Source organism: Xenopus laevis, chromosome 5L (assembly GCF_017654675.1).
Source record: "Xenopus laevis strain J_2021 chromosome 5L, Xenopus_laevis_v10.1, whole genome shotgun sequence".
Taxonomy (NCBI): domain Eukaryota; kingdom Metazoa; phylum Chordata; class Amphibia; order Anura; family Pipidae; genus Xenopus; species Xenopus laevis.
This window is the reverse complement of record NC_054379.1, coordinates 41,004,956-41,019,555: the sequence shown is the minus strand read 5'-3', so window position 1 is coordinate 41,019,555 and position 14,600 is coordinate 41,004,956. Positions and strand designations below refer to the sequence as shown.

General features: G+C 38.3%; 1 protein-coding gene across 4 annotated transcripts in view; it reads right to left on the bottom strand.

Annotated features, from left to right (window-relative positions):
- Positions 1–14,600, bottom strand: part of LOC108716640 (sodium/calcium exchanger 1) — a 197,329-nt gene that overhangs the window by 17,332 nt on the left and 165,397 nt on the right. For all 4 annotated transcript variants that reach the window (XM_018262916.2, XM_018262921.2, XM_018262922.2 and 1 more), the window contains 2 exons: positions 8,855–8,985; positions 764–863 (listed from right to left, as the gene is read on the bottom strand). In XM_018262916.2, the coding sequence (XP_018118405.1) occupies positions 764–863; positions 8,855–8,985 (231 nt within the window). The remainder of the gene's footprint in view (positions 1–763; positions 864–8,854; positions 8,986–14,600) is intronic.

Sequence of the window (14,600 nt, the reverse complement as noted above, 5' to 3'; positions counted from 1 at the left end):
AAGCTACAACGTCAGTGCATGGCCATGGTCCCATCATCTTGGAAGAGGAGAGGATCACTCTGGAACCCACATGTAAAGAGTACTTTAAGTGAATAAATACCCCTTAATATTGTGTAAATGCTCCATGTTTTTAGGCTACAATTTTTTGGGCCAACTTCTGGACCTATATTAGAACTACCAACATACATATTCTTCGGCACACACTGCTGAATAAATGTCCTAAAAGGCAAAATCATATGTTTGGTGTGCTTCCTCCCTATGGGAATCTTCCTATATTAGAACTGCCATTTCTCCATTCCTACATGCTGTGTGGTGCATGACTATGACACCCCCTTCTTCACAGCCAAGCACATAGTCTTTAAGTTAATATCTTTTGTAAACTTTGAGAGTTAAAATGCAATTGTAGTGGTTTTAGTTGGTGAGTCTGTAGGGTTATAGCCCATACAGTGACAAGTTACGTATAATGCAAAACAATGAAGATGGTGGTGATGGTATGCAATATCACTGATATAGGCAACATGTTATTGGGTAAATGTGTGGATCATTGCACGATTTTGAAAGTGCTTTGGTTTTTAAATTTTCTTACAGAGTATCTACAGAGTAAGCCAATCACAGTTCATTATTATTAACAATGGCAGTGCATATCCTTGCACAGTAAAATCCTTAGTTGATTGTCCCTGTACTACATTGACATTTTGCCTAATGCACTAGCTCTGCCTTTGCATATGCACATGGGTATTATAGCTTTACAATGGATACTTACCGGCACTAACAGTGATGGCTTCTATGAATTGTTCTCTCCAGCTGTTCGTTCCAACCACAAGAGCAAGGTTGGTCTTTTTAATTAGCTTGTCCACGGTGCTCTGCAGAGACAAAAAGGAAGGGGGCTAAGTGAGAATCCTTTCAATCAAGAATATGGCAAGGGTTGTTTTTTTGGCAGGAGCAGTACTATGAAAAAAAGCTGTAGCATTTTTAGAGATCTCTGGTTTTACTGAAAATAATGCTGTCATCTTATTCCGCTGGATCAATAGAACTGTCATCAAGTTAAAATGTAATGAAGCTGGCATCAATAAGCTGCCGAGGCTAATGCTTAGCAATTATAGATTTGCTCCTTATTAGAAAAATGACTGCGAAAAATGCCAAAATGCAACTGGATATTAAATAAAATGCAGACGCAAACAGATCTCTGAAAGAAAATTAGTCTTGTAGAAAAGGCATTATGATATTTTGTATCAAACTTTTAGGGTGGTGGCAGACGGGGGGATTAGTCACCCAATGACAAATCTCCTCTACTGTGGGCAACTAATCTCCCCAAACTGCCTTCCTGCCGGCAAGAATACGAAATGCCTATGGGATCCCTTTGGATTTCCTAAGTTGCCCGAAGTTGCCAAGTGAGGCAACTACAGGCAACCGCAGAAATCCGAAGCAATCCTGCCGGAGGCACCTCCGGAAATCGAAAGCAATCCCACCGGAAAGGCAGTTCTGGGAGATTAGTCGCTGGGCGACTAATCTCCCCATCTGCCACCACCCTTAAAGAGACAAATCAAAACAAACTGTAAATACTTTATATGGTCGCTAAAGGGCCAGTCAGTGGCATAACATGGCAGGTCACCCCACGGACGCAATTTTGTTTTGCTGTATAGTTGCACTAAGCGTCATTGTGTCCAGCCTGCAACTTCTGCTGAATGATATTCATGTATTCTTACTGGTGCCGAGGAACCTGGAGGCAGGGTCCTAGCGCCCACGCCACTCTAGTGAGAGCAGGCGCACCGGAGCACTGGGGAGCATCGCGTCATCAGTGCTCCTCAGCAAGCGGCTGGGCGGCATGCCGCCCCTATCAACTTGCCGTCCTAGGCCCGGGCCTTTGTGGCGTTTTGCAACAAATACAGGCATGCCTGGAGCTACCACCTCTTTGAATACAGTGATCCCTTGGACTACAAATCATGGTGCTCTGCACCTTATACCAGATTTGTAAGTGCTTACTGTATGGTGCTGCAGCAATGAGGCCTTTAGTGGTGTTCTACTACACTGTGCTTAATATATAAATCTAATTCGGCTAATTTACTAACATCCAACTAACAACAATTTATTGTCCTAAAATTCACCAGTTTGGTTACCTTAATGTCCTACTATCTCCTTGGTGATCTGCTGCCCTACGGATTTTTCCGCAGAATTCATTGTCTTAGACCGTGGGCCTCAGCAGTGATTGATGACGGCTCTATTCCTGATTGACGCACTCACATTTATGGACTGCATTAAGCTATGCAGTAGCATGAGCCAATTCTGTAACTATGACTGCAGCTGTCTGGGGGCTTGTGTTACACACCCCCTGCACATAAGTCAATTTGCACCTACTGAATTTGTCGCATCATGTGCTATGGAATGGAGAAACAGAAATAAAACCAGTCACTTCCCATTTCAATGAGGCTAAATAGGGATACATGGATATGGATTCATATTAGTCTGATGGGTCAGATAGGACAGACTTTTTGATATACTACAACTCCACATAATACTCAGTTGTCATTCATGAGCAGGGTTTGATAATGGCGCTATGGAAATGCATTGCAGTGTAATTGCTTGGCTTGACTGACTGATCTGAATCACATTATATTCCCTGATGTGCATGAGGGCTTGCACACATTTTGAATATATGAATGCGGTTTGCTAAAAACAACACACACAAAATATAATAAGCTTAGCAGCGCTGGCCATAAAATTGTAATTGGTAATAAAAAAAATGGTAATGGACAAAACCATAATCATAGCAAGGTCCCACAATGCATCTAACAGGCCTGTTGTTTTACGATCACGTGAGAAAACAGGAACATATACAGAAAATTAGGCTAGATATGTTGCATGAATTACAAACAAGTGTTAGTGGCTTTTCACATATTTCTAGTGCCAAGGCACCTTCACTGAGTAAAATATCAGCCGCAGTGCAAAGCTGGTTAGCATTACTCTCTAGCACCGTTACTAGAGACCCAGAAGATGCCAGTGCCGCACATAATGTGACATTATTATTCAAGGTTGGCTGATATATACAATATTATAGTTATATAAAATTATATTATAGTATGTTGTCTTCATTCTGTGGGCTGTGATTTAATTAACTGAATACTTGGGGGGTTATTTATTAAGGATCGAGTTTTGCTTTCCATGAAAATTCGAGTTTTGGAGTTTATGTTTTATGTCAAAACTCACAATTTCAGGATAAAAAAATACTCAAATTTTTGAGATTTATTATACCCCAACCCTGGAAATAGCTCAAATCTGAAAATACACCATCTAAAAGGAAGTCAATGGCAGAGGTCCCCGATCCATTTGAAGAAGTTAATAGCCTTCATGATTTTTTTTCTGTGGGTTTTGCCCGAAAACTCAAATAATTCGAGCAATGTAAAAGAAAAGCAGGTGAAAAAATATCATGCCAGAGACACTAAGCACTATCTCTTATCCTTACATGGCAATAGAAAATTAAGAATTTCAGGTGATGTTTGCTTGACTTTTTCCCCTTCTGTCTCCACCTGTGTCCACCAGGGATGACTAGAGAGAGAGATACTAATTTAGGTAAAGTATGAGCAACCACTGGGTTTCTGGGCTGTCATTTTAGCGATTGGACAATTCCTTAGAATTAGCCAGTTAGGGGAGTCCTTTAGTTGGCCTGTGGCTTGGGTATTTACTCCCCATTGGCATGTAGCTATTAACAAGTTAGCTAGAATTAACAACATATGGTACGTAGTGGTACTTTTGACCTACAGTACTTTGCTCTTTTTAATGAGCATACACATATAAGGGGTTATTTGAAACCTACAGGGTAGAGTGCAAAGAGCAAAACACCGGTGCAATGCACCATGTTTTGTGCACTTTGCTCCTGCCCTACAGATAGAAGAACTGCTGCAGATCTCTGCTCTACAGAATGGACCCTGGAGACCTGCATTAGTCCCATGAATACATATTTTAAGGGAGCAAGTTCTAACTCGTGCCCTATGGCAGGTGGTTAGGACTGCAGCTGCAACCTAGGCTACTAGCTTGATTCTGTACAAAAATTTAATTTTTTTCTTAAAGGAGTTTCTTAAAGGAGTGGTTCACCTTTAAGTTAACTTTAAGTATGTTATAGAATGGTCAATTCAAAGCATGTTTTCAACTGGTCTTCATTATTTTTTTAAATATAGTTTTTTAATTATTTGCCTTCGTCTGTCTCTTTGCAACTTTCAAATGGGGGTCACTGACCCTGTCTAAAAACCATATACTCTGTGAAGCATTATTGATTACAAATCAATTGTCACTGCTACTTTTTATTGTTCATCTGTCTATCTAGGCCTCTCTTATTCACATTCTAGTCTCTTAATCAAATCAGTGCATGATTGCTAGGGTAAAGTTGACCTTAGCAACCAGATGGCTGAAATTGCAAACTGGAAAGCTGCTGAGTAAAAAGATAAATAACTCAAAAAAACACAAAAAAAACAATTGCAAATTGCAATATGCCATACGAAAAGATAACTCACAGGTGAACAATCCCTTTAACGGGTCACTGTGTTTTTCAACAAATATTAACATAAATATTATTCAGTCACTCCATTGTTTTGCTTGCAGAAAACATCCATACAAGAATACATAGCAGAAAATAACCTCTCTGCCTTTGTTAGCAGAAAAAGTACAATATCAAAATATCAAGGTTACCAGGCAATTACTGTCCAATTGATTTTGCTTTTCTTCAGTGACTCTAACAAAGGTTAAGGATTACTAGTCTTTCTTAGGTTTGTCCCCTGCCCCACAATGTAATAAAGGGCACTCGACTGACAAGGGATCAGAATTGTGGCAGGAATGAAAAGAAAAGACGGCTTAAGGTCCATGAAACTCTATGGATTTCATGTTTAGTAGTGAATTGATGCTTGGCTTTGTTGCAAAATTCTGAAAGGCCATCCTAACTGCAACATAAAACTGTCGGTTTACAAGGTACAATCTGTACAAGCATGGTGAAGATTAAAAATCCAACAGACTGTAATCCGGCATTCATTTTGGCACACTTTTAGACGTCTCTTCAGATGAAAGAAGAATGAAAATCACTGGGGGTGCTAAAAGATTAGGCACCCCCAGTCTTATTCCACTGTTCAGTTTTCAGCAAACAAAAGCACCAGCCCAGGGTCTAAATTATGAGTTTATAATCCCTGGGGGAGGGGGGGGGTCTTACATTTTGGCCCTTGCAAAGCTTCATGATTACTCTTTACAAAGACACTACAGACAGAGATGCCTTTTCTCCCATAGAAATGATTAAAGAATGAGACGTCACCCCTGATGATTTGCTAGCCATTTCACAGATTCGCCTTTAATAGTGGCTTGGATGATTTCTTGGACTCGTATGATATCCAAGGCTATAGTGATACTAAAATCTACAATTGGTACAGGTATGGGACCTGTTACCCAGAATGCCTAGGACCTGGGGATTTTCAGATAAGGGATCTTTCTGTCATTTGGCTCTTCGTACCTTAAGTCTACTAGAAAATCATGGAAACATTAAATAAATCCAATAGGCTGGCTCTGCTTCCAATAAGGATTAATTATATATTAGTTTGACAAATGTACAAGGTACTGTTCTACTATTATAAAGAAAAAAGGAATAGTTCTTAAAAATTTGGATTATTTGGATGGAATGGAGTCTATGGGAAACAGCCTTTCTGTAATTCAGAGCTTTCTGGATAAGGGGATTCCAGATAACGGATCCTATACCTGTATAGATATTGGTATATAAATTATATATGTGTGTGTGTAGATAGGTTGGTATGAGTGTGTGTGTGTATATATACTGCATATGCTCTGGGGTTCATTTGGAGTGATGGAACTTGATGGCATTTTTTCAACCCAACTTTACCATGTAACTACAAGTTCGCAAAAGCTTAAATTAAATTTGCTCAAAGGAACATTTGTTTGCGCAGAGGCACAATATTTTTCCATTACTGTCTTTCCATTCCATTACTGACTTTTATAACAAGCCAATGGTTTACCGATGTATTTTATACCCATGCAGGAAACTAAAATGAAGAACCCAAAAGGATTTATTTTGTGCCCGAAAAATAGGCGTTAGTAGATTGAATATATATGAGATTGACTGCTCAATGAATAATGTGATAACTCATCCACTCTTTCTTGACTGGAGTTATATATATTAAATCTGCCCCTGTATCAGGATTCCTGCAATTTTTTATCAAAATAGTTGATTCAACAAAATTGAATGTTTGATTAATTTGGTTAAAATTGTTATTCTCTGACACTGGCGAAATTCTAGTTAGATTGCGCAGAGATTCCAGTTGGTTTGTACTACAGTTTGCACTTGATTTGAACTGGGATTCACCAAGCAATTTCATAGTTTGGTTTGGCAGCAAAGAAAAATCTGAAATTGCTAAATTCACAGCTCAGGATCATTTCAGGAAGGGTTTGTTATTCGTTGTACTTTGTTTAAAGTTAAACAGAATTACCAAAGTGCAATTATCTTTCCAATAATGTTCTCAGATGTAACAGAGCCTGTTTTTATAGGTATTTTCACAGCAGCTGCCTGTGTGTCTCACAGATTATGTGTTGGTGCTTTCTTCAGTCAGAAGATCATTGTCAAGTGCAACAGTAGCTTCACTCTGCTCAATTAATGCTCTGCAGATCTCCGCATGACAGTTAGTGTACAGACAGTCAGCATTGTAATAATCAAGTAAGTGTGCCCTTAGCACTTCCCTGCTGTGTTTACAGATTATGGAGCACATCAAACATTAACACTGACATCTAATTGTGTTTTTATAATCTCTTGCTTAAAATATATAAAAACATTTTTTTTAAAAAAAACAACAGAATGGGCTTATTAACACACAATTTGTTCTGGATTCTGTAGCAATTTTTGACCAGTTTGAATCTGCCTTCACAGAGTCTATGGCAAGTGACTGCAGATAATTGCCTGCTGCCTAAGCACATCCATGCAGCCCTTCAGAAAGAAAGGTGCTATATTCTTAGTAGAATAGAATGGGGGGTTTATATATGTTGCAAGAGATGTGCTTGAGATAATCAAATTTTTTCACCAGTGCTGAACCTGCTAAACTGTCAACTTTAGGGAAAATATATAGTGTGGCTGTGTTTGTATACTGGCTCAGGAAAAGCTGGATAATGGTTCCCTGGAGTGAATGGATCCATGATCCAGAGTGTTTTGAAGCTGCCCAGCTACAGGTAGCTCTCTGATTAGGATGCAGGTGAGAAGCAAATAAGAAGGCGTGGGAGACCTTCTTGTGCTGGAGGAGGATGAGCTGGTGAATGAGTATCCCTGGAGGAGAGAGTTAGAGAGGCTAAAGGGCCAGAAATCCCATCCACAGGGACATCACCAATTTACTAACAGGTGTAGAGGACAATTCGCTAGCGAAAAAGACAATCGATAGCGTAGTTTCGTACCCTAATGCCCGGAGAATTGTCACTCAGGTGAACGATCGTTACTCTGCAAATTCACTAAAGTGTGCGAATTTTATAGAACGTTAGCCAGATTTAGACGGAGTGAACTGATAACATGAAGCTACATCCTCCTCAATCTTATGTCAGTGACATCATATCCTGTATGCCGGAAAGTCATAAAAGTTCTAAAAAATGCTGGCGTTTTTTCATATTTTAAAGCGGGATTGCCTTCAAAAGTTCTAACTATGTGTATGGCATTAGAGGATCTCTTTAGTCTTTATTTTGCTTCCTTGGACATTTGTAATAACATGTGGTCACTTCAAGCATTTGCACCAACATCTCTAATAAAGACGTCTATACAACATATATGTACTTGCCCTATCCAAACTGACCTAAGTGTAAGAGCACTAACAAAGTTTCGCTAGGCAGAATTGACCGATAGTGAAAGATCGCTATGAAATCCATTGACTAATTAATGCCAGCAAAACTTCTCAGCGTTCGGCTGCTGAGACACAGCATTGCATTTCAGTGAATTAGTGTTGTGGTAACAAATTTGCGCCTGACGAAGTGGAGCGACGTGTGGCGGATCGTTTGCTGCGAAGATCTGCGATTTAGTTAATTTGCCCCTTAGAGAGAAGCCTGAATGATTGAGAGTGCAGGAACTGCTCTGTATGGTGATAACCCCAGAGAGGGGGAAAGGTGAATGCGTAATGGTGAAACGCTGTATTCCTCTGAGTTTATGTTGGGAAAAGCCTTGAAAAAAAAAAAAAAGCCATGAAAATAAACGTGTTTGCCTGATGTGGTGTCCCTGTCTTTTTGCTCCTGATCCTCTGCCGATCTGCCTACCATTTCCCCAAAAAAACTGTGTAAACAGGCAGCCAGCTTGTCACAATGTAAATATTTTTGGTTCATGTTTAAAAAACTTGGTTCACCTCAAAAATCTATTTTTTTATATAGTGAATGTAAATCTAATTAAATTTCCAATACGCAATAATTGCAAAATGCTGAGCTGTCAACTTACAAGGAGGCCATTTCAGAGGAGACTGTAGTGCTTACATAATTTGTGGGTCTGCCCAAATGTGGTCACCCATTGATGTCACTGGGTGCTTTCTAGTATTCACTAGCTTTTTGTACATGTGCAGTTGAAAGGGACAAACAAATATTTTTTAATAAGGGGGATTGTTACAAGTAGATGGGAGGCTGGCGGACGAGGCACTGAATCAGGAATGGTCAGGAGAGTTGACAGCTCTGAAAATGTTTAATTGATGTATATTGGAAAGTTTCTTAGAATCACATGTTCTTTCATTACACAGTTTTTGGGTGTAGGCAAAATGAAGTATAAACCTAAAAGAGCATGAATAAATAGGTAATAGCTTGCCACAAACATCAATAGAGACACAACCATACTGAAATAAGAAATGCAAAGGTTTATTACCTTGAATTCATAGGATTCCTCAATTATTATCTCAAGCCTTGTATGCTCTCCTAGCACAGGCCTTCCCATTTCAGCGATACGACGTTCTTCTTCTTCCTTGCTGGTTAAAGATTGTTTTTCTTCATTCTCCTCTGCAAACATACAAAGTTCCGGTTGTTCTCATTTGTTAAGTCGGTAAATATCATTTTACACCTTACAAATATTCATAATACTAAAAATACTACAAAATTCAACAGAACAAAAACAAAGCTGCCTTACCCAAGGCTGCTTCAGTACACAACCCAAAAATTAAATGATATTTAAAAAGGTTGCGGCCATGGTCTGGCAACATTGACCTATGGACCATGCTTGAAATAAATGGACTCAAAGACAGGAGCAATGGACCACCTACTTACCCTTGCTTATTTATTTCTTGGTAGTTATATATCTCTGGCACATTTCTGCAGTGCTTTTCTTAGATTATGCCTTACAGTCTCAGGACCCTATCACAATATGGGCAATTTTACCAGGACAAACAAGGGAAAGTTGTGCTCACCATTTTTTTTTAAAACCATTAGGCGGGGGTGCAATGAGGGTGTGACCACAAAATACAAATAGTCAACTACAAGAGTCCTCTGCACTCAACCCATTATCAATATATTTAAGACAGAGACATTTTGTGCATACTGCTACTAAAAAATGCCTTACCCTTTAAACAAAACAGGGATTGTTTGTCCATATATTGCAATATATTTAAGCTGGCCAACTACGTCAAAGTCATCCCATATCTGGCCAGTCCTACGCTTAATTTTCATCTGATTCATTAAGAATTCAATTGCTTAATTATACATTTTACAAAGGGACTAAGTTTTACCTGCAACTTACTAGCTGCTTTTCAAGGCTATAGTCAGGTGATCCCACTGGTGTCTAATAAAAGGGCAGCCAAGTTTGGGAGTTTTACTTTGAAAGCAGCTAGTAAGTTGCAGGTAAAACTTAGTCCCTTTGTAAAATGTATAATTAAGCAATTGAATTCTTAATGAATCAGATGAAAATTAAGCGTAGGACTGGCCAGATATGGGATGACTTTGACGTAGTTGGCCAGCTTAAATATATTGCAATATATGGACAAACAATCCCTGTTTTGTTTAAAGGGTAAGGCATTTTTTAGTAGCAGTATGCACAAAATGTCTCTGTCTTAAATATATTGATAATGGGTTGAGTGCAGAGGACCTCTTGTAGTTGACAATTTTACCAGGAGCCATTAACCTGACTGTTTTTTTTCCGAGTGTGGGAAGAAACCCATGAAGGCACCGACAGGACATCCTTGTGGATTGTACCCATACTGGAATCAAACTCAGGACCCCAACACTGCAAGACATAAGTGCTAACCACTGAGTCATCTACTGTGTTAATTTACAGAAATGTTCAGTGCTGGTCCAGCATTGAGCAGGTATCAGGCACAGTGGAAGATGCCTGCACCCAATTTCAGAACCTGGGATAAGGTGCAGGTTCTGACACAAATGGTAGGTATTCAGGGCTAACATCAGAATAGTGCCACTGTGCTCCAATGCATAAAAGCCTTTGCGATGATCTGTGAATTCTAATATTTGCAGCAAATAAAAAAAGTCTTGATCTTTTTAGATGGATTCTACAGTCCATGCCAGAAAATATGGGCCCTACCACCACATATATTATGTTTTGTGTAAGTGTAAATTAAGTGTAAATGCACCTCTACTCTTCTAACCCCCGTATTACGTTTTCATTTAGTCGTTACTCTCTAATATTTAGTGATTGCATACAGTTGTTCCAAAAGAAAGTGAAATGCTTGATTTATTAGCTTATTTACTTAATGAAGACAGAAACTGTATCATAAATGTAAGCAACTTGTCGATGTCGGAATCCAATACAGCAATCAGCTCCTAGCAATAATCCAATATTATCTGTTCAGTGGTTTTTAGCGGAATGTTTTCCAGCCAATGGTTTTTCTTCCATTTGATAAACGCCAAGAGCTTAATGTGCTTTAAAGATACTCTGGGATGTAAGCAATCAGTCACCAACTGATTCAGTCTTAATAATGTTTTAATTATTCACCCTTTTTAATTACAGATCAAATACAAACACAGCAGTTCCTCTTCAATTTGGAAGGACCTCATCTGCCCTGGCTCCTGGAATGTTATACCCCCATGAGAGATCTCATGAAATGCTGCTCAAGGCCACCAATTTGTAGATGTATATGTATAGATTTTCTCAGGATTAATGTAACCAATGTGCTTATTGTAGAATAAGTACAATAAAGGCAGCAAATAGCCTAGTAAGGAAAAAGAGAAAAAAGCAGGAAGCTCAGGGAGAAACTAGCTTTCCCTGCTGTCCTCTATCTGAAAATTCCCTTAATGGGCCATTAAATATTTATTATATCTCCATGTATAAGCAGAATTTCATGGTTCATCCTCGCCCATCCCTAGTGGGCTCATGTCTTGGAGAATAGAAAATCTCTTTTGTCTTTATTTTGCTTCCTTGGCCACTTCCAGCAATTTTACCAACATCACTAATAAATACATACATATGCACCCGCTATATTTATATTGACGTAAGCATAAGTATGTTAAAGAAATGGAAATCCCTACAACTGTCAGATTAAAGGGGAATATTTATTATGCTGTGTAAAACTAAATTCCGGCAGAAGTCACTCTAAAAAAAAAAAATTCGTAAAAATGTCTGCCGTTTTTAACACCGTTTTTTGCAGAGCATAACCTTTTTAAATCTAATAGTCTTAAAGGGCTGAAATAAATTATTCTGGAAATTTAAGGATCATATGGAAACCTTATGGATCATAGATAAATCATTGCGGATACTAATACTGTCTTATAAAAAATGCATTAACTATTAAAATCAGCTTTTAACCCACATTTATAAGGCTGTGTTACCTCATATATGCAGGAAAAGATCACAGTGTTTCATTATATGATCATCTTGGCAGTGAAACAGTACATTATATTTTAATTACTTCGAAAATGTTAGTTTTCAGTGTTACTGTTCCTTTAAAAAATGTGGCGTCGGAATTGGATTTCTAATGCAAATATTGAATAAACCCAATCGGCTGGTTTTGTTTTCAGTAAGGATTAACTATATCTTAGTTTGGATCAAGTACAAGGTACTGTTTTATTATTACAGTGAAAAAGGAAATAATTTTTTAAAATTTTGGATTATTTGGATAAAATGGAGTCTATGGGAGATGGCCTTTTTATCATTCTGAGTTTTCTGGAAAATGGGTTTCAGGATAACAGATCCCTTACATTTATTCTCTATTATCCCTATAATTTCGGGGGAGAATAGGTTTGCCAATTGGTTTGCCAAACTTCATATCACTACTTTGATTTTTTTTTTTTTGCTAGAAGATGTTCATCGGATTTGATCACTATGCACTTGCCTTGGTTTTCAATTTACCTTTTTCCTTCATCATTGTAGGCATGAGTGTAGGCATGAAGCAAGCCTGCTGGTAAATACCATGCTCCCAATGTTATATTTATATATATATTTATCTAAAGCTTTTACCTGCTCTGTAATCTGAATAGGATTCCCCAGGTCCCAATAGCATGACATTTATTGATTTCTTTCATTACATTACAATTTCCAGTGCTAAAAGCACACTTTTTAATGTCTTGTCATTTTACCATTTGTGGTCATAGTGCTGCTGATGGAAATAATGACTGTTGGAGGCTTTATAACACAGTAAACGTCAACTTAGAACCTGGGATAATTTATAGCTGGCCTAGTGCTGATGTGAATATACACGCTACAATTCGGGGAGATTAGTTGTCCGGAGACAAATCTCCTCTTATTCGGGGCGACTAATCTCCCCGAACTGCCTCCCCTGCCTTCCCGCCGGCTAGTAGCAAATAGTTTGATCGAACGAAAAATCGTTCGATCGAACGATTAAATCCTTCGAATCATTGGTATCAAAGGATTTAATCCATTGATCGAATGATTTTTATTTGACCAAAAAAACATTAGAAAGCCTATGGTGACCTTCCCCATTGGCTAACATTGCACTTCGGTAGGTTTTAGGTGGCGAAGTAGGGGGTCGAAGTGTTTTTTAAAGAGACAGTACTTCGACTATCGAATGGTCGAATAGTCGAACGATTTTTAGTTAGAATCGTTCGATTCAAAGTCGTAGTCGAAGGTCGAAGTAGCCAATTCGATGGTCGAAGTAGCCAAAAAAATCATTCGAAATTCGAAGGTTTTTTTATTCTATTCCTTCACTCGAGCTAAGTAAATGGTCCCCTAGGAAACTATATGGAAAGGAACACAGCAGAACAGAAATGTATTCATTTTTTTATTTCTGACACATGTGAGATATTCGGTTTAATCTGTCCAGTTAAACACCCCCAGAGAAATACTGAGATCAGGCCAACCCTTACGGGCAGATTTATCAAGGGTCGAATTTCGAGGGTTAATAAACCCTCGAATTCGACCCTCGAAGTAAAATCCTTCAAATTTGAATATCGAATTCAAAGGATTTTAGTGCAAATACTTTGATCGAACGATCGAATAAAAATCGTTCGATCGAACAATAAAATCCTTCGAATCGAACGATTCGAACAATTTTAGTCGATCGATTGAAGGATTTTTATTCGATCATAAAAAACGTAGAAAAGTGCTGGGGAATTTTTACTTCGAATCGTTCGAATCGAAGGTCGTAGTAGCCTATTTGATGGTCGAAGTCCCCAAAAAATTACTTCGAATCCTTCATTCGAGCTTAGTAAATGTGCCCCTTTAAGTTCAAAGAAATGTAGTTACTTACCTAGCATTTTTTCAGGACATTTGTATATTAATTAGCCTTTTTTAGAAACTTTCAAATTCTACTACAGATATGGGACCTGTTATCTAGAATGCTCGGGACCTGGGGTTTTCTGTATAATCTGTGTTTCTGTACTTTGGCTCCTTAAACCTTAAGTCTACTAGAAAATCATTTATACATTAAATAAACCGGCTGGTTTTGCTTCCAATACGGATTCATTACATCTTCGTTTGCATCAAGTACAATGTGCTGTTTTATTACTACAGAGAAAAAGGAAATCATTTTTAAAAATTTGGATTATTTGGATAATATGGAGTCTATGAGCCTTTCAGTAATTTGGAGTTTTCTGGATAATGAGTATGAGATAACAGATCCCATATCTGTACTATAAAATATAATAATGTAGTACATTTCATATTAATTACATTTATCCGAGCATTGGTCGATTCTATTTTGTAAAAGTCCACATATATATAGTCCACAGCCTCTTTAGAGGCCATCATACATGTAATGTTCTTGCTGATGAGTGATGAGAAGTGATGGGCGAATCTGTCCTATGTCGCTTTGCGAGAAATGGCGAAGAATTTGCGAAACGAACTGAACTCAGTGGGCGACAAAATAATATTGATGCGAGCGACAATTTTTATACGCAAGACTATTTGGCCCAAATGCATTAAAGTCAATGGGCGTCCGAATAATTTTTATGCGCGTCAATTTTTATGCACGCAACAATTTTGATGTGCGTCAATTTTTTTCTTTGATGCGGTGGATTTTTTGTCGGCGCAGTTTTGCAAATTAATGTGCTTGCGGCGAAACATGGAAATTCGCCGCTACTTCATGTCTGGCAAATTCATTCGCCGATAACTAGTGATGAGTATATATGCTAGGATAGTTTTATGGCATTTATTTTCCCATTCAAAAGCAAACTCAGGCTGTCATCCCTGCAGCAGCTATGGTTGTATAATTGTA